General features: G+C 49.0%; 1 protein-coding gene across 5 annotated transcripts in view; it reads right to left on the bottom strand.

Annotated features, from left to right (window-relative positions):
* The window catches only part of LOC129713329 (methylcytosine dioxygenase tet3-like), a 154,981-nt gene that overhangs the window by 32,579 nt on the left and 99,827 nt on the right, over positions 1-22,575 (bottom strand). For all 5 annotated transcript variants that reach the window (XM_055662302.1, XM_055662303.1, XM_055662305.1 and 2 more), the window contains 2 exons: positions 13,989-16,782; positions 1,751-1,841 (listed from right to left, as the gene is read on the bottom strand). In XM_055662302.1, coding sequence (XP_055518277.1) covers positions 1,751-1,841; positions 13,989-16,782 — 2,885 coding nt within the window. The remainder of the gene's footprint in view (positions 1-1,750; positions 1,842-13,988; positions 16,783-22,575) is intronic.

Below are 22,575 nucleotides of genomic sequence, written 5' to 3'. Positions count from 1 at the left end.
CCATTCTCCTGCCTTCTCCCCATAACCCCCGAACTAATCAAGGAGATTTTTTTTAATAGATTCCATTGACTTGTGGACTCCACAGCCCTCTGTGACACGTTTGCCGAGCGGAGTCAGAATGCGGATGCTTTGGAAGTGGGGCAGCACTGGGGCATTTGTTGAAGCTCGCTCACATGAGGAGCTCCGGGCTTTCCACAGAGCAGAACAAGATGTGAAAGTGTAGCCCATGTGAAAGTAGTTATTTTCAAGCTCGCCGTCTGATCACTCCGGGAGGGAAAACCGAGTAATGTCGCAACAGGGTTGTGGTTGCTAAGTGGCGGGGGCTTATGAAGCCCCCCCCCCACCCCACAAAACCAGGCTCAACTGTAAGTGATTTTACCCTCATCTGGAATAAAGCCCCAGCTCTTTGAAGTCCTCCCTTGCGATTCCACTTTCCCAGAGTTTCACTTGCACTCCAAATCTGGCTTTGATTTGGATTCCACTGTTCCAATTAAACTTGTTCAACCTGGAATGCCTGTCGCTGAAATTGCAGGAGTTTAGACCAGGAAAAAGTTTAGATGTGGATACAAACTCGAACTCAGGATGGAATGGACAGAGGAAGCGTGGCTCAGGAAACATTAAGTCACCTCGCGGGAAAATAGGCGTGAAAATTTGTTTGAGTGCTTGCAATAACTGGCTGATCTTTTAAGATGGCATTTTGTTTATTTGTTATTCCATTTATTATTGGGTGGCACTTTCAGGCAGTTGGTAGAGCTGTTCCCTCACAGCAACAGAGACCCTGGCTCGAACCTGACCTTGGGTGCTGTCTGTGTGGAGTTTGCATGTTTTCCCTGTGACCGCGTGGGGCTTCCTCCAGGTGCACTGGTCTCCCACATCCCTAGGACGTTGCTTAATTGGTCTGTAAATTGCCCCGAATGTGTCGGGAGCGGAAGTGAAAGTGGGACAACTCAGAACTAATGAGTTATTGAGTCATACAGCATGGAAACAGGCCCTTCGGCCCAACTTACCCATGCCGACCAACATGTCCCATCAATGGGTGATCGATGGGTGATTGCTGATTGGCGTGGCGGAGATTGTGTGGTTGGCGTGGCGGAGGAACTATACAACAGGAGGTGCAACTCCAGAGCAAACAAAATCATGGGAGACCCCTTCCACCCCTGCAACGGACTGTTCCAGCTGCTACGGTCAGGCAATCGCCTCCGTTGCCACGCAGTGAGAACGGAGAGGTTGAGAAGGAGTTTCTTCCCAGAGGCAATTCGGACTGTAAACGCCCATCTCACCAGGGACTAACTCTACAGAACGTTTTTTCCTTCCATTATTTATTATGTAAAAGAATATGTGTGTTATGATTGTGTTTATAATTTGTTTGGTTGTTTTGTCGTTTGTCTTTTGCACAAAAGTCCGCGAGCATTGCCACTTTCATTTCACTGCACATCTCGTATGTGTATGTGACAAATAAACTGACTTGACTTGATTGATGGGTTCTTGATTAGTAACGGCGTCAAAGGTTACGGGGAGAAGGCAGGAGAATGGGGTTGAGAGGTAAAATTAGACCAGCCATGATTGAATGGTGCAGAAGACTCAATGGCCCAAATGGCCTCATTCTGCCCCTGTGTCTTACGATTGAACTATTCTCAATTCCAGTCATGGTTGGCTTTCACTCATGCTTGCGATGGGTTTCATCTCTAACCTCCCACCTTGGTTCTCATCCACTCCACGAGCCACGCACCATGCTGAGTTAGCAACCTACCTCTCCTCCATCAGTTCCCTTATTGATGCCACTGTCGGGCCAGATCCCAGGTGAGTGTAATAAGGACCTTCCTCTTTTTCAATGATTTGCTCTGTAACAAACACAAAGGCATCAAATAAATTAACAATATTGATCAACCCGCGTCAGTTCAGTTTCAGTCGTTTATTGTCACGTGTATCGAGGTACAGTGAAAAGCCTTTGTTGCGTGCTAACCAGTCAGCGGAAAGACAATACATGATTACAATCAAGCCATTTGCAATGTACAGACACATGATCAGGGAATAATATTTAGTGCAAGGTAAAGCCAGTAAAGTCTGATCAAGGATAGTCTGAGGGTCACCGATGAGGTAGATAGTAGTTCAGCACTGCTCTCTGGTTGTGGTGGGATGGTTCAGTTGCCTGATAACAGCTGGGAAGAAACTGCCCCTGAATCTGGAGGTGTGCGTTTTCACATTTCTGTACCTTTTGCCTAATGGGAGAGGGGAGAAAAGGGAGTGGCCGGGGTGCTGATGCTGCTGGCCTTGCCGAGGCAGCGAGAGATATAAATGGAGTCAATGGAAGGGAGGTTGGTTTGGGTGATGGTCTGGGTTGCGTCCACAATTCCCTGCGGTCTCGGATGGAGCTGTTCCCAAACCGCGCTGTGATGCGTCCCGATGAAATGCTCTCCACGGCGCATCTGTAGAAGTTGGTGAGAGTTGTTGGGGACTTGCCCAACTTCTGGAGGATAAGGTGCAACATTCTACCAGGAATCCCAGGTGGAGACACAACAAAACGCAGATGCTGAAATCTTCAGTAAAACACAATGGAATGGAATAACTTAGCGGGTCAGGCAGCGTCTGTGGAGGGAATGGGCATCAGACATGTTGCACCAGAACCCTTCTTCAAGGCTGAGGAAGGATCCCGACCTGAAATAATGCTTCTTCCACAGGTCCTGACTGACCTGCATAGCTGCTCCAGTACTTTGTGTTCTGCTCAGGAATCTCAGGTCAATCATTCCTTCATTTAATAAGATTTCTATTTGGCCTGAAGTTGCGGGTATCATATTGGCCGTAGTGGGGTCGGTTTGGTTTAGTTTAGAGACACAGCGTGGAAACAGCGGCGAGTCTGCGCCGACCAGCGATACTCGAATTTAGAAGATTGAGAGGGGATCTTATAGAAACTTACAAAATTCTTAAGGGGTTGGACAGGCTAGATGCAGGAAGATTGTTCCCGATGTTGGGGAAGTCCAGGACAAGGGGTCACAGCTTAAGGATAAAGGGGAAATCCTTTAAAACTGAGATGAGAAGAACTTTTTTCACACAGAGAGTGGTGAATCTCTGGAACTCTCTGCCACAGAGGGTAGTTGAGGCCAGTTCATTGGCTATATTTAAGAGGGAGTTAGATGTGGTCCTTGTGGCTAAGGGGATCAGGGGGTATGGAGAGAAGGCAGGTACGGGATACTGAGTTGGATGATCAGCCATGATCATATTGAATGGCGGTGCAGGCTCGAAGGGCCGAATGGCCTACTCCTGCACCTAATTTCTATGTTTCTAAGTCAACCTAGATCCACCCGAGACAAGCTACGACCCTGTGGGCGACAACTGAAGACACTGCAGACAATTCAGTCGCTGGTACCTATCGCCGCTTGGCGTAGGTTGGCATAGGTAGTCACCAATTGAATTCACCGAAGTCAGCACCAGCAACAACCAACGTCACCTGGCGATACAACCTACGACAGGGGAACACAGTCTACAGTCATTGAAAAGTTTTGAACTTTTCAAAATCCAGTGGCAACCAGAAAAAACGTTACGACTCTTCGGGCGACTTGAGGAGACGACTCACGACCGCGACAACCTAGCGGAAAAAATCACCTAAGTGGGACAGGGGCTCACGATACATTTTCCCCATCTACTCTACATTGGCAATCCATCAAACAGCGCTTGAAAATCATGTGCAAAATACTTGGAAATCCTCACTTTGTCTCTACTAAGCATTGTTGGTAGCTGCGGAGAGTTGGGTGACACCACTCACTGTTTCAAACAAATACATTAGAAACTGGAAAATATTAATACAGCGCAACACTTATAAATGGTGACTTCATACTCATAAAAACATATCTACCAGAGCGGTATATTTCTAAACGCAGCTACAGTGGAATGCATTGACATCATTTTTGGCAAAAAAAATGTGGGACTTTTTTTAGATTTTAGACATTATATATACAGCGTGGGAACAGGCCACTTATACCATGGTGACCAGCGATCCCCCCCCACCGTTCACTATTACTATCCCACACACTAGGGAGAATGTTACAATTTTACTGAAGCTAATTAACCTACAAGCCTGTACATCTTTGGAGTGTCGAAGGGAACCAGAGCACCCGGAGAAAACCCATGTGGTCACGGGGAGTCCGTACAAACTCCATAGAGACAGCACCCGTAGTCAGGATGGTACCCCGGGTTCCTGGCGATGTAATGCCCATGTCCCACTTAGGAAACCTGAACGGAAACCTCTGGAGACTTTGAGGATTCCCCCCGCGGTTCCCAGAGGTTGCTGGAGGTTGCAGGTAGTGGAAGAAGGTAGGGAGACTGACAAAAACCTCCGGGAACCGCACGGAGACCTTGGGTGGGGCGCAAAGTCTCCAGAGGTTTCCGTTCAGGTCTCCTAAGTGGGACAGGGGCATAAGGCAGCAATTCTGCCGGTGGCAATGAGGTGGAGCTACTGCCTTACAGCGCCAGAGACCAGGGTTCGATCCTGACTATGGTTGTCTGTACTGAGTTTGTACGTTCTCCCCGTGACCTGTGTGCGTTTTCTCTGAGATCTTCAGTTTCCTCCCACACCCCGAAGATCTACAGGCCTGTAGGTTAAATGGCTTGGTGCAAATGTAAAATTGGCCCTAGTGTGTGTAGGTTGGTGTTAATTTGCGGGGACTGGGGGGCCTGTTTCTGCGCTGTATCTCCAATCTAAACTAAAGGGGAAAAAAAGCAGAGGGGAAGGGAAAACATCAGATGAAGTCTTTGAAACTGTGGTGGGTTGATAGGGCGCTGTGATACTGTCGGGAAAACACGCTGTAGTCAGGACTGCACATTCTAAAGGCTGACCTGACTTGCACTTGCATGCTTGAAGCGTTCTGGAAGCGTTTCAATCTCCTGTTGACCGACCAGAGTCTGCATCAAAGAGTCCAAAACAAATCCATTAGGAAGGAGGTGGCTTGTTCAAGTATTTTCCATACGCGGTGGAACCTTCTCAACTGTTGTGTAAGCGGGCCTCGGGAGAGGAAATTGAAGGACACTAAAGAAAAACTGAGGGTGGGCCGAAATAAAGTGCTTGGCTGCTGTTAAATTATGATCTTGGAGCTGGCAGGCAGGGAGGGAGAATCGTTAGGAGAAAGTAATGTTATTTGGAAAGTCTGAAGAAGGGTCCTGACCCGAAATGACCCGAGATGTCTGAATCTGAATCTGAGTTACTCCGGCATTTTGTGTCTACATAGAAACATAGAAAATAGGTGCAGGAGGAGGCCATTCGGCCCTTCGAACCTGCACCGCCATTCAATATGATCATGACTGATCATCCAACTCAGTATCCCATCCCTGCCTTCTCTCCATACCCCCTGATCCCTTTAGCCACAAGGGCCACATCTAACTCCCTCTTAAATATAGCCAATGAACTGTGGCCTCAACTACCTTCTGTGGCAGAGAATTCCACAGATTCACCACTCTCTGTGTGAAAAATGATTTTCTCATCTCGGTCCTAAAAGACTTCCCTCTTATCCTTAAACTGTGACCCCTAGTTCTGGACTTCCCCAACATCGGGAACAATCTTCCTGCATCTAGCCTGTCCAACCCCTTAGGGATTTTGTAAGTCACTATAAAATCCCCCCTCAATCTTCTAAATTCTAGCGAGTACAAGCCGAGTCTATCCAGTCTTTCTTCATATGAAAGTCCTACCATCCCAGGAATCAGTCTGGTGAACCTTACCTTCGATTTAAACCAGCATCTGCAGTTCTTTCCTACACACGTTATTTGGGGAGTAAGGTTTTCATCTTGAATTTAAGTGGGAGAGGGAAGAATTTGAAACCGTTGCCTCAGAAAAGGATTATGCTTGAGATAGTGTAATACAGGATAGGTGTAGTGCAATGCAAGACTCCCTTCTGTAAAGTGTTCGGGGATCGCTGGTCTGTATAGACGCAGTGGGTTCAAAGGCCAGTCTCCAGCCTTCTCCCCATAACCCTAATTAATCAATAACCTGTCGTTTGAGGCAATGTATTCCACAGATTCATCACCGTCTGCCGAAAGAAATTCCTTCTTATCTCCTTTGTAAAAGGTACGTCCTTTTATTCTGTGGCTGCGCTCTCAGGTCCTAGACTCTCCCACTAGTGGAAGCATCCTCTCCACAACCAGGACTTTCCCTAATCGGTAAGTTTCAATGAGGTACCCCATCATCCTTCTAAACTCCAGGTACAGGCCAAGTGCCCGTCAAACGCTCACGTTAACCCACTCATTCCTGGGATCATTCTCGTAAACCTCCTCTGGAACCTCTCCAACGCCAGTGCATCCTTCCTCAGAAAGCATCTTGCCCGAAAACATCACAATCTGGTTTGGGAACTGCTCTGCTCAGGACAGGAAGGCTCTGCAGAGAGTCGTGCGTTCGGCTATGGGAACTACACTCGCCCCCCTGCAGGACCTATACATCAGAAGGTACAGATCCAGAGCCAGCAACATTATGGGGGACCCCTTCCCCCCCAGCAACGGACTGTTCCAGCTGCGACGGTCAGGCAAACGCCTCCACTGTCACGGTGTGAAAAGAGAGAGGATTTCCCACTGGCCATTAGGACTGTAAACTCTTATCTCACCAGGGACTAACTTACTGTTGTGTTGTGTCTTTTTAAAATTGCTGTTTTTTTCCTAATATGTAAATACTGATCCTGTTCTATTCTGTTCTGTAGTTATTGCACAATCCACAGGCATTGCCACTTTCATTTCACTGCACATCTTATATGTGTATAGACAAATAAACTTGACTTGACTTGATATGGGGCCCCATAACTGCTCACTATAGTGCAGAATGAATTTCTAAGCAAGCATCTGTACCTTCTGATATTTTATATGGCGCAGAAGTAGAGTGATTGCCCTACAGCGCCAGAGACCCAGGTTTGACCCCGACTACGGGTGCTGTCTGTGCGGAGTTTGCACGTTCTCCCCGTGGGTTTTCTCCAAGATCTTCGGTTGCCTCCCACACTCCAAAGACGTATGGGGTTTTAGGTTAATTGGCTTGGTGAAAATGAAAATTCTCCCTAGCATAGTGTTAATGTGCGGGGATCGCTGGTCGGTGCGGACTTGATGTTTCCACACAGTATCTCTAAACTAAACTAAACTAAATTATCATGGGTACAAACTGCAGTAGACAGGGGTTAGAAATACTAGCGGCAAGATAATGTTGTAGATATTATTATCAAGGTACGTTGTCCATCTGGTACAGAATGCTTTTTCCATGACCTTGCCCTGCCTTTGATTAAGATTCAAACTAAGTGTTGCCTCCTTGGGACTGCCAACACATGGTTAACCAAGTAGGGAGTTGTCAGGAAGTAGATGGAAGCACACGGATTTCAACATCAAAATGTAGGCAGTGAACATGCTCGACAACAAGTAATGACACTTGGACTGATCTGGGCTCTATCTGGCCACTGGTTCCTGTTTTGGTTGCCTGTTTGCCCAAAGCGGACTTTATTTTACTGCTTAAATATGGACACAGACTTGACTTCACTTTAGTTCTTGTCTGGGTCCAAAGTCCACAGAAAGGGCCGCATGTTCGGCTGTTTTTACCAGCTGTAACCTGCAGCCTTAAACGTCAGCGGCTCAAATCCTCGACGAGTACTGCCAGCGGTAGAGTTGCTGCCTTACAGCGCAAGAGACCCGGGTTCGATCCTGACTATGGGCGCTGTCTGTACGGAGTTTGTACGTTCTCCACGTGACCTGCGTTGGTTTTCTCCGGTTTCCTCCCACACTCCAAAAAAGCCCAGGTCGTAGGATCAATGGCTTCTGTATAAATGTAAATGTTCCTTGTGTGTAGGGTGGGGTGGAAGATTGCAGCCTTCAGGTGGTCCGCCCGGTTTCGACTAATGCAATCGACTCGACGTGCACAGACGGAAGATCAAATAGACCAAGTTGTCCAATAACTTCAGGCTGTGCCCGCCACATGAAAGAAGACGCGTGTAGGGTAGTGTTAGCGTGCGGGGATCGCCAGTCGGCGCGGCACCCGGGAGAACCTGCAAACTCCATATAGATAGCATCCGATATATATCACGATCGAACCCGGATCTTTGGCGCCGTGAGGCTGCAACTCTACCGCTGCCTCATCACGCTGCACTTGTTTCAACTTTAATATTGATATTGGCCCAGTTAAAAATAACTACAAGATTGTGAAAGGGAATTCCTCACTTCTCTTCACCTTCGTGGGAGGAGGTGGGTGGGACTTCATTCCCAAGAGACCTGGCTTTAATTATTCGACACTTATCCCCCCCCCCCCCCCCAAAGCCCAGCTGACACACAGAGTTTCTCTCTATCTCTCTGTCACATCTGTTCCTCATTCATCTCAAACAGTTTAATCAAACCACCTCTAACCTTCGACATTCCAGAGAGCACAGTCTGCAATTCAATTCCTTCAGAGCCCAAGTAACATTATGTAAAAGTACTTGTAAGAGAAAAGCAGAAGATGCGACCATTCGGCCCGTTGAGTGAGTTTCTTCCCAGTGTACAGAAGTGTAAAAACGCACACCTCCAGATTCAGGGACTGTTTCTTCCCAGCTGTTATTAGGCAACTGAACCATCCTACCACAACCAGAGAACAGTCCTGAACTACTATCTACCTCATTGGTGAACCTCGGACTATCTTTGAATGGACTTTACCTTGCACGAAACGTTATTCCCTCTATCATGTATCTGTACACTGTAAATGGCTGGATTGTAAATGTACTGTCTTTCCGCTGACTGGTTAGCATGCAACGAAAGCTCTTTCACTGTACACATGACAATAAACTAAACTAAACTCGGGTAGACAAAAGTGGTGGAGAAACTCAGCGAGTGCAGCAGCATCTATGGAGTGAAGGAAATAGGCAACGTTTCGGGCCAAAATCCTTCTTCAGACTGATTAGTTTAGGTAGTTTGGTTGAGCGTCACGTGTGCCGAGGTACAGTGGAAAGCTTTGTTGTAGTGTGGGATTAAAACGCACACGTTTGTAGGATAATTGGCTTTGGTAATGATTGTAAATTGTCCCCTAGTACGTTGGATAGCGTTAGTGTATTGGGATCACTGGTCGGCAAACTAAAACTCTCAAAAAGAATTGTCTATTAGTTGTATAATTAATAGACAGTCTCGGTGGCGCAGCGGTAGAGTTGCTGCCTTACAGCAAATGCAGCGCCGGAGACAAGGGTTCGATCCCGACTACGGGTGCTGTCTGTACGGAGTTTGCACGTTCTCCCCGTGGGTTTTCTCTGAGATCTTCGGTTTCCTCCCACACTCCAAAAACGTACAGTTTGTGGGTTAATTGGCTTGGTAAATGTAAACATTGTGTTAATGTTAATGTTAATGTTGTGTTACTGTGCAAGGATCGCTGGTTAGCACTGACTCAGTGGGCCTGTCTACGCACTGTAAACATATAAGACTGTTAAGGGCTTGGACACGCTAGAGGCAGGAAACATGTTCCCGATGTTGGGGGAGTCCAGAACCAGGGGCCACACACGCAGTTTAAGAATAAGGGGTAAGCCATTTAGAACGGAGACGAGGAAACACTTTTTCTCACCGAGAGTTGTGAGTCTGTGGAATTCTCTGCCTCAGAGGGCGGTGGAGGCTGGTTCTCTGGATAATTTCAAGAGAGAGCTAGATAGGGCTCAGGGGAATATGGGGAGAAGGCAGGAACGTGGTACCGATTGGGGATGATCAGCCATGATCACATTGAATGGCGGTGCTGGTTCGAAGGGCCGAATGGCCTACTCCTGCACCTATTGTCAATTGTCTGTATCTCTGAACTAAATAAACTGAACTACAACTTGACTCAATGCAAGTTATAATATCATTGAAGACTCTGGGATTATCTTTCATCGGACAATCGGACTCTATCTTGCACTAAACGTTATTCCTCTTCCCCTGTATCTGTACACAGTGGATGATTTTTTAATCGTTTTTTAACGCAACAAAAAAAAGTTTTTCCTACTCTAAAAATAAACTTTGCATTTTCACACCAACCTCCATCTGCCCGTCTTGCCCACTCACTCAGTGTGTCTACTCCGTCATCTTGACAGCATCATCCAGCCTCCTCACAGTCTGCGTTCCCACCTCAATTTTACATCATCAATAAACTTGGGAACGCTACACCCAGTTCCCACCTCAGAGTCTTATATTTGGATTGTAAACAGCCGATGTGAGAACACTAAACTGGGCGCTGGTTACCTGACGGGCTTGGTTCCAAGTTATCTTAACTTGCGGGCCCCAGTTCAAGTAACAATGTCCATTGTTATTCTGTTTTCGAGTTTTAGTTGAGGGGGCTTCAGCCCACCGAGTCCACATCGACCAACGATCCCCGCACGCTAATGGCCCTGTCCCACGGTACGAGTTCATTCCGAGAGCTCTCCCGAGTTTTTAAAAAATCAAACTCGTGGTAAGCACGGAGAATGAACGTAGCGGGTACGTCGGAGCTCGGGGACGTCCCTTAGCGGCTCGTAACGCTAACGGCGGGTACTCAGGAAGACCCGCTAACGGCAGGTAAGCACGGGAAGACTCGTGAAGATTTTTCAACGTGATGAGAAATGTCCACGAGAGCCCCGAGTACCGACGAGCGGCCATTACCGTAAATCTCCGAGTTCGAATCAGGGCAAACTCGGGAGAGCCTCAATAGCCTATTGAGTCACACAGCAAGGTAACAAGCCATGTGGTCCATGGGATTTGCACTGCTCTTTGAGCACCAAATGCCACTAATGCTACATTAATCCAATTTTTTTTAAATTACAATAAACAATAGACATTTTTTATCTAAATGGCGTCAAGTTGGAAAAGGGGAAGTACAACGGGATCTGGGGGTCCTTGTACATCAGTCCATGAAAGTAAGCATGCAGGAACAGCAGGCAGTGAAGAAAGCAAATGGCATGTTGGCCTTTATAACAAGAGGAGTCGAATACAGGAGCAAAGAGGTCCTTCTGCAGTTGTACAGAGCCCTAGTGAGACCACACCTGGAGTATTGTGTGCAGTTTTGGTCCCCTAATTTGAGGAAGGGCATTCTTGCTATTGAGGGAGTGCAGCGTAGGTTTACAAGGTTAATTCCCGGGATGGCGGGACTGTCATATGTTGATAGAATGGAGCAGCTGGGCTTGTACACTCTGGAGTTTAGAAGAACGAGAGGGGATCTCATTGAAACACCTAAGATTGTTAAGGGCTTGGACACGCTAGAGGCAGGAAACATGTTCCCGATGTTGGGGAAGTCCAGAACCAGGGGCCACACGCAGTTTAAGAATAAGGGGTAAGCCATTTAGAACGGAGACGAGGAAATACTTTTTCTCACGGAGAGTGGTGAGTCTGTGGAATTCTCTGCCTCAGAGGGTGGTGGAGGCCGGTTCCCTGGATACTTTCAAGAGAGAGCTAGATAGGGCTCTTAAAGATAGCGGGGTCAGGGGAATATGGGGAGAAGGCAGGAACGGGACACTGATTGGGGATGATCAGCCATGATCACATTGAATGGCGGTGCTGGCTCGAAGGGCCGAATGGCCTCTACTCCTGCACCTATTGTCTATTGTGACAATTAACAGGAAGCCAGTTGTTGCAGCCATTTTGTGGCAGGGCAGTATCTCACCACGCTGACTTCCCTTGAAATTATTGTGTAGACAGGGCTGCCGCAGTGATCAATATTAATGGAGTTGGCAGCATTTTGAACAGAGCATTTTGCTGCAGAATCCGGAATAAAAGGCGCTTTTAATTATCATTCTTGCGATTCATCCTTCATATTAATCGCAGCCATGCTGGTCGATCTGATCCAAGCCTCCTCTGTTGCCATGGTGACGGCATTGCAAGCCAGCGAGCCCGATGCAGTGTGGGGAGATTAAAGAGACCAGCTCATGCCAAGCGCAAGGGTCTAGCGGGGAGGCAGACAAAAGTTCCAGCCTGGTTTTAGGACAACGACCAGCGAGAAACAGTCTGTGTGCCTTTCTCATGCGTAGCACGTCTTAGCCGCTAAGGTGCGGAGGGGGAGACAGCAAATGCAGCCCATTTGGACCCTTGCCACATGGGCACACAGCAATCGTTCGACCACAAAGCAACACGTCTGATTTTATTGAAGCATCCGACTCAAGAGACACCAGAGAAAGTGTTAAAAATGGTTTGCTCGACTCCTTTGTCTTTTCCACCGCAGAGAAGTCAAACCCTACTCTGAACAAAATCTCAACACAAATACTACATGCAAAAAATGACAAAAGGATCAAACTTAGTTTAACAGGAAAATAATGTCCAGACTTTGACTTGAGAATTAAGGGACAGAAGTTTAGGGGTAACATGAAGGGGAACTTCTTTACTCAGAGAGTGGCAGCTGTGTGGAATGAGCTTCCAGTGGAAGTGGTGGAGGCAGGTTCGATTTTATCATTTAAAAATAAATTGGATAGTTACATGGACGGGAAAGGAATGGAGGGTTATGGTCTGAGTGCAGGTAGATGGGACATAGAATAGAATAGTTTCTTTATTGTCATTGTAACATGGACCATGTACAACGAAATTTAAAAATGTCAGCCAGTCAGTGCACCATTCAAACATTTCTAAAAGCTAACGATACATACAAGGTAAAATATTAAAAGATAAACAACTAAAATAAATATCATGAAAATAGCACGCATAAACACCCAACCCTCCATCCTTCTGTCGATTTCACAGTGTACCACAGTCCCTTAGTATGTATCGCCCCTGCGTTCCTTGGCGGCTACATTTAGTGCCTTTATAGCAGTGGGGTAAAAACTGTTTTTTAGTCTGTTCGTCCTTGTCCTTGTAGATCTGTACCGTCTGCCTGACGGCAACAGTTCAAACAGGGAGTGTCCGGGGTGGCAAATGTCCTTTATAATACTCTGGGATTTTTTGATGCAATGGGGAGAATAAGTGTTCGGCACGGACTAGAAGGGCCGAGAGGCCTGTTTCCGTGCTGTAGTTGTTATATGGTTATATGGTTACATGGACTTCTCTCTCTGAGTGGCTCTGCTTTTTATTCTCCCAGGAATCGTTCGTGCTTGGTTTCCTCCACAACTTCTGTGAAAACCAACCCCAGTCTGGGAACACAACTGCATTATATTGCCACCAATCAGCTCAACTTAAAAGGATTAGGCGGAGAGGCTTTGTGGAAAGTTAGAAAAAACTTCAACAAAAGTGGGCTTAGACTCTGGCACAGCATGTATCCACACTGGATCACCCTTCAACAATGTTCCAACCGGAGCTGGAATCTTTGAAAATTATTAGCGAGAGAGACACAGACAGACGGAGTGAAAGAATATGAGAGAGGGGAAGAGAGAGAGAGAGAGAGAGACAGAGACAGTCAGAGAGGAAGAGAAAGGGAGGCAGACAGAGAGGTAGACAGAGAGAGAGAAAGTGAGAGAGAGGGGAGAGGAGAGGGGAGAGAGTGACAGGGGGGAGGGGGAGAGGGGAGGGAGAGGGGGAGGGGGAGAGGGGGAGGGGGGAGAGGGGGGAGGGGGGGGGGGGGGGAGGGGGGGGGGAGAGGGGGGGGGGGGGGAGGGGGGGGGAGAGGGGGGGAGGGGGGGGATGGAGAGGAGGGAGGGGGGGGGGAGGGAGAGAGGGGGGGGGGAGGGGGAGAGAGAGGGAGAGGAGGGGAGAGAGAGAGGGAGAGGGAGAGGGAGAGAGGGGGGAGAAGGAGGGCAGGGGGGGGGTGCAGGCAAGGGGGGGGAGAGGGGGAGGAGAGGGGGGGGGGACAGGGGACAGAGTGGGGGGAAGGGGGAGAGGGGGGGGGAGGGGAGAGAGAGGAGAGGGCAGGGAGGGGAGACCCAAAGCTTCACCCATTCCTTCTACCCAGAGATGCTGCCTGTCCCGCTGAGTTACCCCAGCGTCTTGTGTCTATCGTCTGAGAACTGAATAAGTCGGTGAGTTGGTGGGAATACCTGGGCAGGTGACACAGTCAGGAGAGCGGGCTTGTGAAAACGGCCAGGTTTAACAACAACAGAATCACACTTCAAGTTATTTTGCGACGGTCGTCAAATAAATAGAAGGTTATCTCCTTAAAAACTTACCAACACAATCACACGTTGGAAATTCCATTTGGGCCTTTTTGGACGGGGTGTCCAGCAAGCTTTTAGTCGGGGTGTTGAGATATTTCAAAGGAGAATCCAGAAAGCCACTGAGCGATGGGTTGAGAGGGGTGTTTTTTGTGGGGGTACCTTCTTCGGACTGCGCCTCCATATTCTCCCCGGAATAAACAGTGGACAGAACTGTAATAGCACCAGAGGATTCGACTTTCACTTGCTTCGAAGACCCGCTCAGGAAAGAATTGTTAAAACACTTTGTATTTTCCCGCAGTGTGTCGTCAGCCTGTAGCGGCGGCGGCTTGCACCCAGTCTGCTCATGAGGAATCCGCTTGTGGCTGCTCGGAGCCGAGGGTGTTGGGCGGTCGAGAAGGTAGTGGTGCAGGCCGGCCGAGGGCGTTTGGTTTCCGTTCGTTTCTACCTGAGACGTTGGGTGGTTGTGGCCAGGGAACTGGGGCTGCTGCTGCTGATGCTGCTGCTGATGTTGCGCTGCTGAGTTGCATTCAAATTCCGCCTCAAACTGCTTCAAGAGCTCCTCAATCTTCTCCTCGAAGGAGCGGGGGCTGTGCATGGGCATCTCGCCTTGCTGGAGTAGGGGCGGTGCGGGGGGCTCAGAGGCAGCACGGGTCTCCGGCTGCCGAACGGGGCTGCTCTTCAGCGAGGGCGACTGAGGGTGCCTGTGACTACAGGAGAAGGGATCTGGCTGGAGGGCGCACATCTTTGGGGGAACAGACCCGTCGAAGTTGGGCGACCCGCAAGGAACGCCGGGCTTGGAACTCTCCGGTTGTTTCTGGAGGGGACCGTCAGAAGTCGGGTGAAGCCCAGACTGCATCGGGCAGTCCTTGAAGAGTTGGGGTTGTGGATTCTCGCCGGCCACATAGCTGTTGTGTGTTGTTCCCACCTGCTGGTACCCTTCAGGAACCTGCTTCGCCTGAGGTAAGGGTTGGCACTGCGCGTCCTGCTGTTGCTGCTGCGGTTTGCCCTGTTGCATTTGTTGGAGCTGGTGCATGAAAAGTTGCTGCTGGATGTTCTGCGCCTTGTGAAGCTGCGCCGCGTCCTTGCGCTGCTTCTGCGGAGGCTGCAACTTCCTCTTCTCCTGTACCGGCTTCTTTTGCTTGGGCCTCTTCAGGTGCGGCTGGTGGTGGGACCACCGCTGCTGCTGCTGCTGCTGCTGCTGATCCTCCTCGTGGTGCAAGTGGTTCTGCTTCGGGTTCTGCTCCTGGAAGAGGTTGCGCTTGTGGTGGAGGTGTTGCTGCAAGGCTGCCTGCGTCTTCTGGTGCTTGCTCCTCTGGTGCATTTGCAGCTGCTGCATAGATTGGAGGGACTGCTGCTGCTGATGCTCGGGGAACATCCCGTAGAAGCCAGCGCCCGCGGGCAAGTTGGGGAACGGCAGGGGCAGGTCTTGCTGGGTTTTGGCGGCGGTGAGGTCGTGGTGCTCGGCCGCGCCGGGCGCTCTGAGCCGGGCCGCGGGGTATTTGTTCCCGTTGTTGCCGTCCAACAGCTGCTTCAACTCGCTCATGGGGTCGTTCAGCGGGGCGTTGGGCTGGTCGATGTTGCACGCCTGCCCTCCCCCCTCACCGCCGGGTCCCTCGTTCCCGCGGCTTGCCCCCGCGTCATCGTGCTTTACAGTGGCCACCGAGTTGGAGAAGCCGCTGAAGGGATCCTGCAACGTTTTCAAGGCCGGGGGGACATAGTGAGCTTCGCTGGGGGCCGGTTTCTTGAGGTGGTCCCATGGAGTTTGCTCGTGGGCTTGGAATTCAGGGAAGGCCTGGTGGCCCGGAAGTGGTTGCTGGAGCACGGGATTCTGGGATGGGGGCCGTTGCTCGGGGCGACGATCGTCCTGCAGTTCATCGGTCGCTGCGAGGTTATCGTCGACGGAGCTGGAGGACGTATCGCCGGTCTGCGAGGAGATGTTTATCTGTGGCGAGGACTCCAGGAACGGCTGCGGCAGGGTTGACGACAGCTGCGTAAGTGCTTCGATGGCGATGGCCGTCTGCAGGCTGATGTTCTTCTCCTTCGCGATGTTTAATGCATTCTGAGAATACTGGGGGACATCGGAGGAGTCAAAGAGGAGGGTCTCCTCCAAACCCAACATGTGATTTTGTAGAGCACCATTTTCCACAGGCACCTCATTGGTTTTGTCAGACAGTTCAGAAGTCCTGTTCTCACCCACATCTATCACAGCTTTGATTTTCCTCTCAAACCACTCGAGATAGTCCGGGCCATCGCAAGTGTAGGGCACCGTTTTTTTCCCATGTTTATTTGGAAGACCCCATGTAGAAGTCAAAGTGCTCAAGTCATCATCGGGAGTGCATTCATCGCTCATCGGGAGGATCAACTGCACTCGTTCAAGGCTGTTGTTAATCTCTGCGTTGCATTTCTCGGTAAGGTTCATCTTTTGCAAAGGCTGAGGGTTGTGTGCTGGTGAATTGTACAAAGGTAAGCTCACTGCTGTCTCGGGGAAGGAGGATAGTTTCCTGTCGTCCCCCAGGAGGCCGTTGTCCCCAGAGGCTCCGAGGTCTTCCTTGACATGGTTCCGAACTTGGTTCACCACTTGAGTCTCGTCCCAGCCGATGTTGCCGTTGGTGTGTTGAGGGAATCTCGGATCTTCCATCCACTCACCAGAGTCGACTGCAATGGGCTGCCCTTCTTGGCTGCATACTCCATTCACCAGGCTCGGAGCCATGTCTAACCTCAACCTACTTTCTCCAACATGGTCGGTTGGCCCCTCTTCCATTTGGCCTGTTCTGGGGCCATCCACCGAGCTCCCTTCTGAACCTGTCTACACAATAGATGAAGTATATATGTTAGAGTTCACAGCATAGTGACATATCTGAAGTGACATAAATATCAAAGGTTAACACAGCAAAGAAACACAATGCGGTCTCTCACTTAGTTTGGTTTAGTTTAGAGATACAGCGCGGGAACTGGCCCTTCGGCCCATCGAATCCCTGCCGACCAGCCATCCCAGCGCACTTACACTACCCCAACACACACACACACGGGACAATTTACACTCATACCAAGCCAATTAAGCATAGAAACATAGAAAATAGGTGCAGGAGGAGGCCATTCGGCCCTTCGAACCTACAAACCTGTCCGTCTTTGGAGCGTGGGAGGAAACCAGACATTCCAAAGTAAACCCATGCATGAATATTAATTAAGTTATTGCTATTTTAAAAATATATAATGAATTATCTGTTAGTATTGCATTATGTGCTTGTTAAGCTGCTGCAACTAGGAACTTAATTGTTTAATTAGTTGCAGTGAACTCATCTTTGTGTGTCTTCTCTGTATTTTTGTATATCTGTCAATATTACAGCTTGAACCTAGATGAACTGCTCAAATCTTTGATGCCTTGCTAAAGCCCAAAGCAGTTTTTATTTTGCCCCAAGGCAACAATAAAAACCTGACTTTGTCAATGTTTTCATTCATTTTACATGATTTTTTTTTTTAAAGTCAAGGAATTCAAGAATTGTCGAGTTTGCCGCAGTCAAGTTTCACAAATGGTTTGACTTTGGCTGGAGATTTAAAGGGGCCAGTCCCACTTTCATGACCTAACTCACGACCTCTGCTGAGTTTGCCCTTGACTCGTACTCGCAGTATGGTCGTAACGAGGTCGTGGGTAGGTCGTAGCAGGCTAGTTGTAGGTACTCGTGGCATCAAATAGGTCGGGGTGTTTTTTCTAGCCTGATGAAAAATGTCTACGAGTAAAAAAAGGTTGTGAATTGAGTGGTGAAAGTGGGACAGGCCCTTTAATTAATGCATGTGTTGAGGTCAGTGCAAAAGCATGACTTTTGCTGAGTGATGAGACTCAGATTACACCAATAACTTTAGTGAGTGCTTCTCTGTACAAGAGCGAATGCTAAAGCTATCTTGCATGGTAGTATTCCTATACCCTGCTGTTTGAATAACATTTGCTCCATAAAGCATTAATACTACTCTTTACCCATTGTTTTTCTTTGTATGAATGTGCAAACTAATGGCCTCTAAAATTAATCCCATCATTTAAAAAACAATTAACACAGTACTTGTAAACACAGGTACACAAAAATGCTGGAGAAACTCAGCGGGTGCAGCAGCATCTATGGAGCGAAGGAAATAGGCAACGTTTCGAGCCGAAACCCTTCCAACGAAATACATGTAAACACAGTATTTGTACTTGGGTAGCACGGTGGCTTAGGGGTAGAGTTGCTGCATTGCAGCAGCAGAGACCTGGGTTCGATCCCGACTATAGGTGCTGTCTGTACGGAGTGTGTACATTCTCCCTGAGACCACATGGGTTTTCTTCAGGGGTTCCAGTTTCCCCCCACACTCCAAAGACGTGCAGGTTTGTAGGTTAATTGGCTTCGGTAAATTGTAAATTGTCCCTGGTGTGTTGGGTGGATCACACTGTGTGTGGGTGATCGCTGGTCGGGCAAGAAGGGCTTGACTCGATGGGCCGAAGGGCCTGGTGCCACGCTGTATCCTAAACTACAGTTTAGTTTAGTTGAGAGTTACAGTGCGGAAATAGATTCATCTGCCCACTGAGTCTGCACTGACCAGCGATCCCTGCACATCAACACACGCCTACACACATTGGGGAACAATTTACACTTATACCAAGCCAATTAACCTACAAACCTGCACGTCTTTGGAGTGTGGGAGGTGGGAGGAAATCGAAGATCTCGGAGAAAACCCACGCAGGTTACAGGGAGAACGTACAAACTCCGTACAGACACAGCACCCGTAGTTGGGATCGAACCGGAGTCTCTGGCGTTGCACGTGCTGCAAGGCAGCAACTCTACCGCTGCTCCACCCTACACTAGACTGTGTCCTCGGTAGCACTGCGGACTTTGGTTTTGTGCTGTAATGTTCACCTGATGTTATTGTTATTATTGATCATTATCTATTTACCCGTGTGTCATTGTGTTAACAAGCCTGATAAGCTGCAAGCAAGTGCAAATGTCACAGTTCCGGTGCTGGGACTTACTGCAATTAAACGCCCACGACTAGATTCTTGACCGTTTAGAAACAGTCCGAAGTTGGTTGCCGAACAATAGCCCGCTTTATAACTGGTTATATTTTTGTTTCCATTGAGGAGAATATTAAAACTGGCTCGCATGTGAAACACGAAGTCAGGCACCAGATGGAATCAGAGCTAATGGTTGGGTCCAAAACCCTGTTCTGACGAAGGGCTTGGGGCCGGAGATGTTCTTTGACCACGGATGCTGCTTGACCAGCTGAGTGTATCCATAGTGTTTAAGAGGGAACTGCAGATGCTGGAGAATCGAAGGTTACACAAAAAAGCTGGAGAAACTCAGCGGGTGCAGCAGCATCTATGGAGAATCGAAGGTTAGTCCTTGCTGTCTCCTCCCATCCCCCAGCCTTCCGGCTACTCCTCCTTTTCCCTTTCTTGTCCCCACCCCCCCCCCCCCCCCCCGATCAGTCTGAAGAAGGGTTTCGGCTCGAAACGTTGCCTATTTCCTTCGCTCCATAGATGCTGCTGCACCCGCTGAGTTTCTCCAGCTTTTTTGTGTAACCTGAGTGTATCCATAATTGTTTCAATTACAGATAGAGTCATACAGAACAGAGATGCTGCCTGTGCCGCTGAGTTACTCCAGGATTTTGTGTTGATATCCCCCCCTGAGTGGGTTGGATGCAGAAAGAGATGCTGCCCCCCCCCGCCTTATCCCCCCAAATGCCCCCCCCCCCCCCCCCCCCTCTCTCCCTGTCTTGAGCAATAGCAGGGTGTGTGTGTGTGTGTCTGTACATGCCTTGCAGCCTGTGTTATCCACGGGATCTGCTCTGTTCTGCAGCCCAGTGATAAGCAGCGAAAGGCATTGGAGTGAGAGGTCAGAGTTATCAGTCTGACGAATGCCGGGTGCAGATCCACAGACAAACATGCAGCTCGTCCCGGACACATTCCAGATGAAGAGGCAGCGATGCTTTGGCAAACGAAAGTCAAGAGAGGAACCACGTTGCTACTTCCTGATATCAGCATCTGTAACTAGTCGGGTGGCCAACTATCTCACACTCCCAAATAAGGGACAGAGACAGTCAAAATACGGGAAAAATTCCCCACGGCAATTCGTTGACCGACTGGGCTGTGGCTGGGTGAATGATGAGTTGGCCCCGGGTGTTGGACTGTACACAAAGCCCAGCCGGCCAGCGGGCCACAAAGTCCGGCGCTCCGTCCAACTCATGAACTGATGATCGGCCATGAGAAGGCGGTGTCGGCGGCAAGCGAAGGTCCGAAGGTCGGACAGCTGGCCGGGCTGCCGACCGACCGACGGGGCCACAGGCGAGGTGCTGCTGCTGCACTCCATGGGCTGCACTACATCACGACGGGTGAGGTGGGGTGAGCACTCCGACCCGACAGTCCCCTCGACCCGAGCAACAGCGGTCAGATACAGGTCAAGGGCGGTCCCGTACGGGACAAACCAATTTAGCCCAACATACGGGATGTCCCGGCTAATACGGGACAGTTAGCGACTCTAGTAACTAGTGGAGTTCTGCAGGAGTTGGTACTGGGGCCATTACTTCACCAAAGTCAATTGACCTACAAACCTACACATATTTGGAGTGTGGGAGGAAACTGGAGCACATGGAGAAAACCTGTGCAGGTCACGGGGAGAACGTACAAACTCCGTACAGACAGCACCCGTAGTCAGGATTGAACCTGGGTCTCTGTGCTGTGAGGTAGCAACTCTACCGCTGTGCCATCGTACTGCCACATACAGTAGCGCATCAGTTGTATCCCTTGCTGTGAACCTCCCCCTGGCCTCCACACCAGCCTTCCCTGGTCTTATGCCCCAAATATAGATCCTGACCCTAATCCAACCCACCAGCAAGCTCAATAGTAACTGACGCAGTGTTTCTTAGTTGGCACCCATACAATGATTTTTTTGGACACATGTTTCACTTCCTTATTCGGCTTCAGGCAAACTATTTCAAAAGCCATGTGACACTCGTTTTTTTCTCTCTCTGGAATCTCCACAGAATTTTTATGTTAAAAAAGTATTTATTCCTATTAAAAGTCACCCGCCATATCGTTGCGTTGGCCCGGACTGCACATGAAGCAGTGAAAACTGCACTCACGGAGAACAGAACAGCACGAGAACAGGCCCTTCTGCCCACAATATCAGCGCCGAACATGTACAACTGTATGTTGACTGAGAGAACTGCAGATGCTGGTAAAATCGAAGGTAGACACAAAATGCTGGAGTAACTCAGAGAGTGAGGCAGCATCTATGGAGAGAAGGAATTGGCGACCTTTCTGGGTAGACACCCGGAATGTCGACGATTCCTTCTCTCCGTAGATGCTGCCTCTCCCGCTGAGTTACTCCAGCATTTTGTGTCCATGTACGACTATATCTCAGGATGTGGATCAATATTAACCCAACACCAATACAAATTCACGATAAACCAGACTGATGAAGGGTCACCCATTCCTTTCCTCCAGAGATGCTGCCTGAGTTTCTCCAGCGTTTTTGTGTCTATTCCCAGCAACATAGACTCCCTTTCTATCATCCCACCAACCCATATTCCTCAAGTGTTTTCACACGAGTTACATCTTCATCCCAACAGACTTCCCTCATTACCTCCCTCTCACAGTCTCCCAACGCCTCCTGCGAGTGTGGGGACCCAACACAGATAATGGAGCACATAGTCACCAGTTGCCCCAAACACCGGTTGGCCACCGAATGGTGAACGAGGTCTAATTGACCTGGACGATGGCACATTGGCCGGGCTCGCCTCAACGGAGCTGCAGGTCTAAAAGACTGGATAGACTCGGCTTGTACTCGCTAGAATTTAGAAGATTGAGGGGGGATCTTATAGAAACTTACAAAATTCTTAAGGGGTTGCACAGGCTAGATGCAGGAAGATTATTCCCGATGTTGGGGAAGTCCAGAACAAGGGGTCACAGTTTAAGGATAAGAGGGAAATCTTTTAGGATCGAGATGAGAAAACCATTTTTTACACAGAGAGTGGTGAATTCTCTGGTATTCTCTGCCACAGAAGGTAGTTGAGGCCAGTTCATTGGCTATATTTAAGAGGGAGTTAGATGTGCCCCTTGTGGCTAAAGGGATCAGGGGGTATGGAGAGAAGGCAGGTATGGGATATTGATTTGGATGATCAGCCATGATCATATTGAATGGCGGTGCAGGCTCGAAGGGCTGAATGGTCTACTCCTGCACCTATTTTCTATGTTTCAATGTTCTATGTTTCTATAAAAGACATACGACAGAAGAAGACCCTATGCGCAGTAGGCAACAGGTACAGGAGTAGGCCATTTGGGCCTTCGAGCCAGCACCGCCATTCAATGTGATCATGGCTGATCATCCACAACGTTAAGTAACGGACTTCAAATGTGGTGCGTTCTTCAGAAAATATCTACTTTGTCCGAGTTTAACACAGACCCAGCTCTGATGCATTCCTTGCCTAATTGCAACTGAAATAATTCAACTATATTATGCCGAGACAAAATGCCGCGATTCTTCCCTGCTGTAAGTACAACTGTTCTGAAGAAAGAATATACCAATTCAGTACAAGAATGGTGTACTGTACGATCTGCACAGGGTACTCTACCAGT

The sequence above is a fragment of the Leucoraja erinacea genome, chromosome 35, assembly GCF_028641065.1.
Source record: "Leucoraja erinacea ecotype New England chromosome 35, Leri_hhj_1, whole genome shotgun sequence".
Classification (NCBI taxonomy): Eukaryota; Metazoa; Chordata; class Chondrichthyes; order Rajiformes; family Rajidae; genus Leucoraja; species Leucoraja erinaceus.
This window is presented reverse-complemented; position numbering and strand designations above follow the sequence as displayed.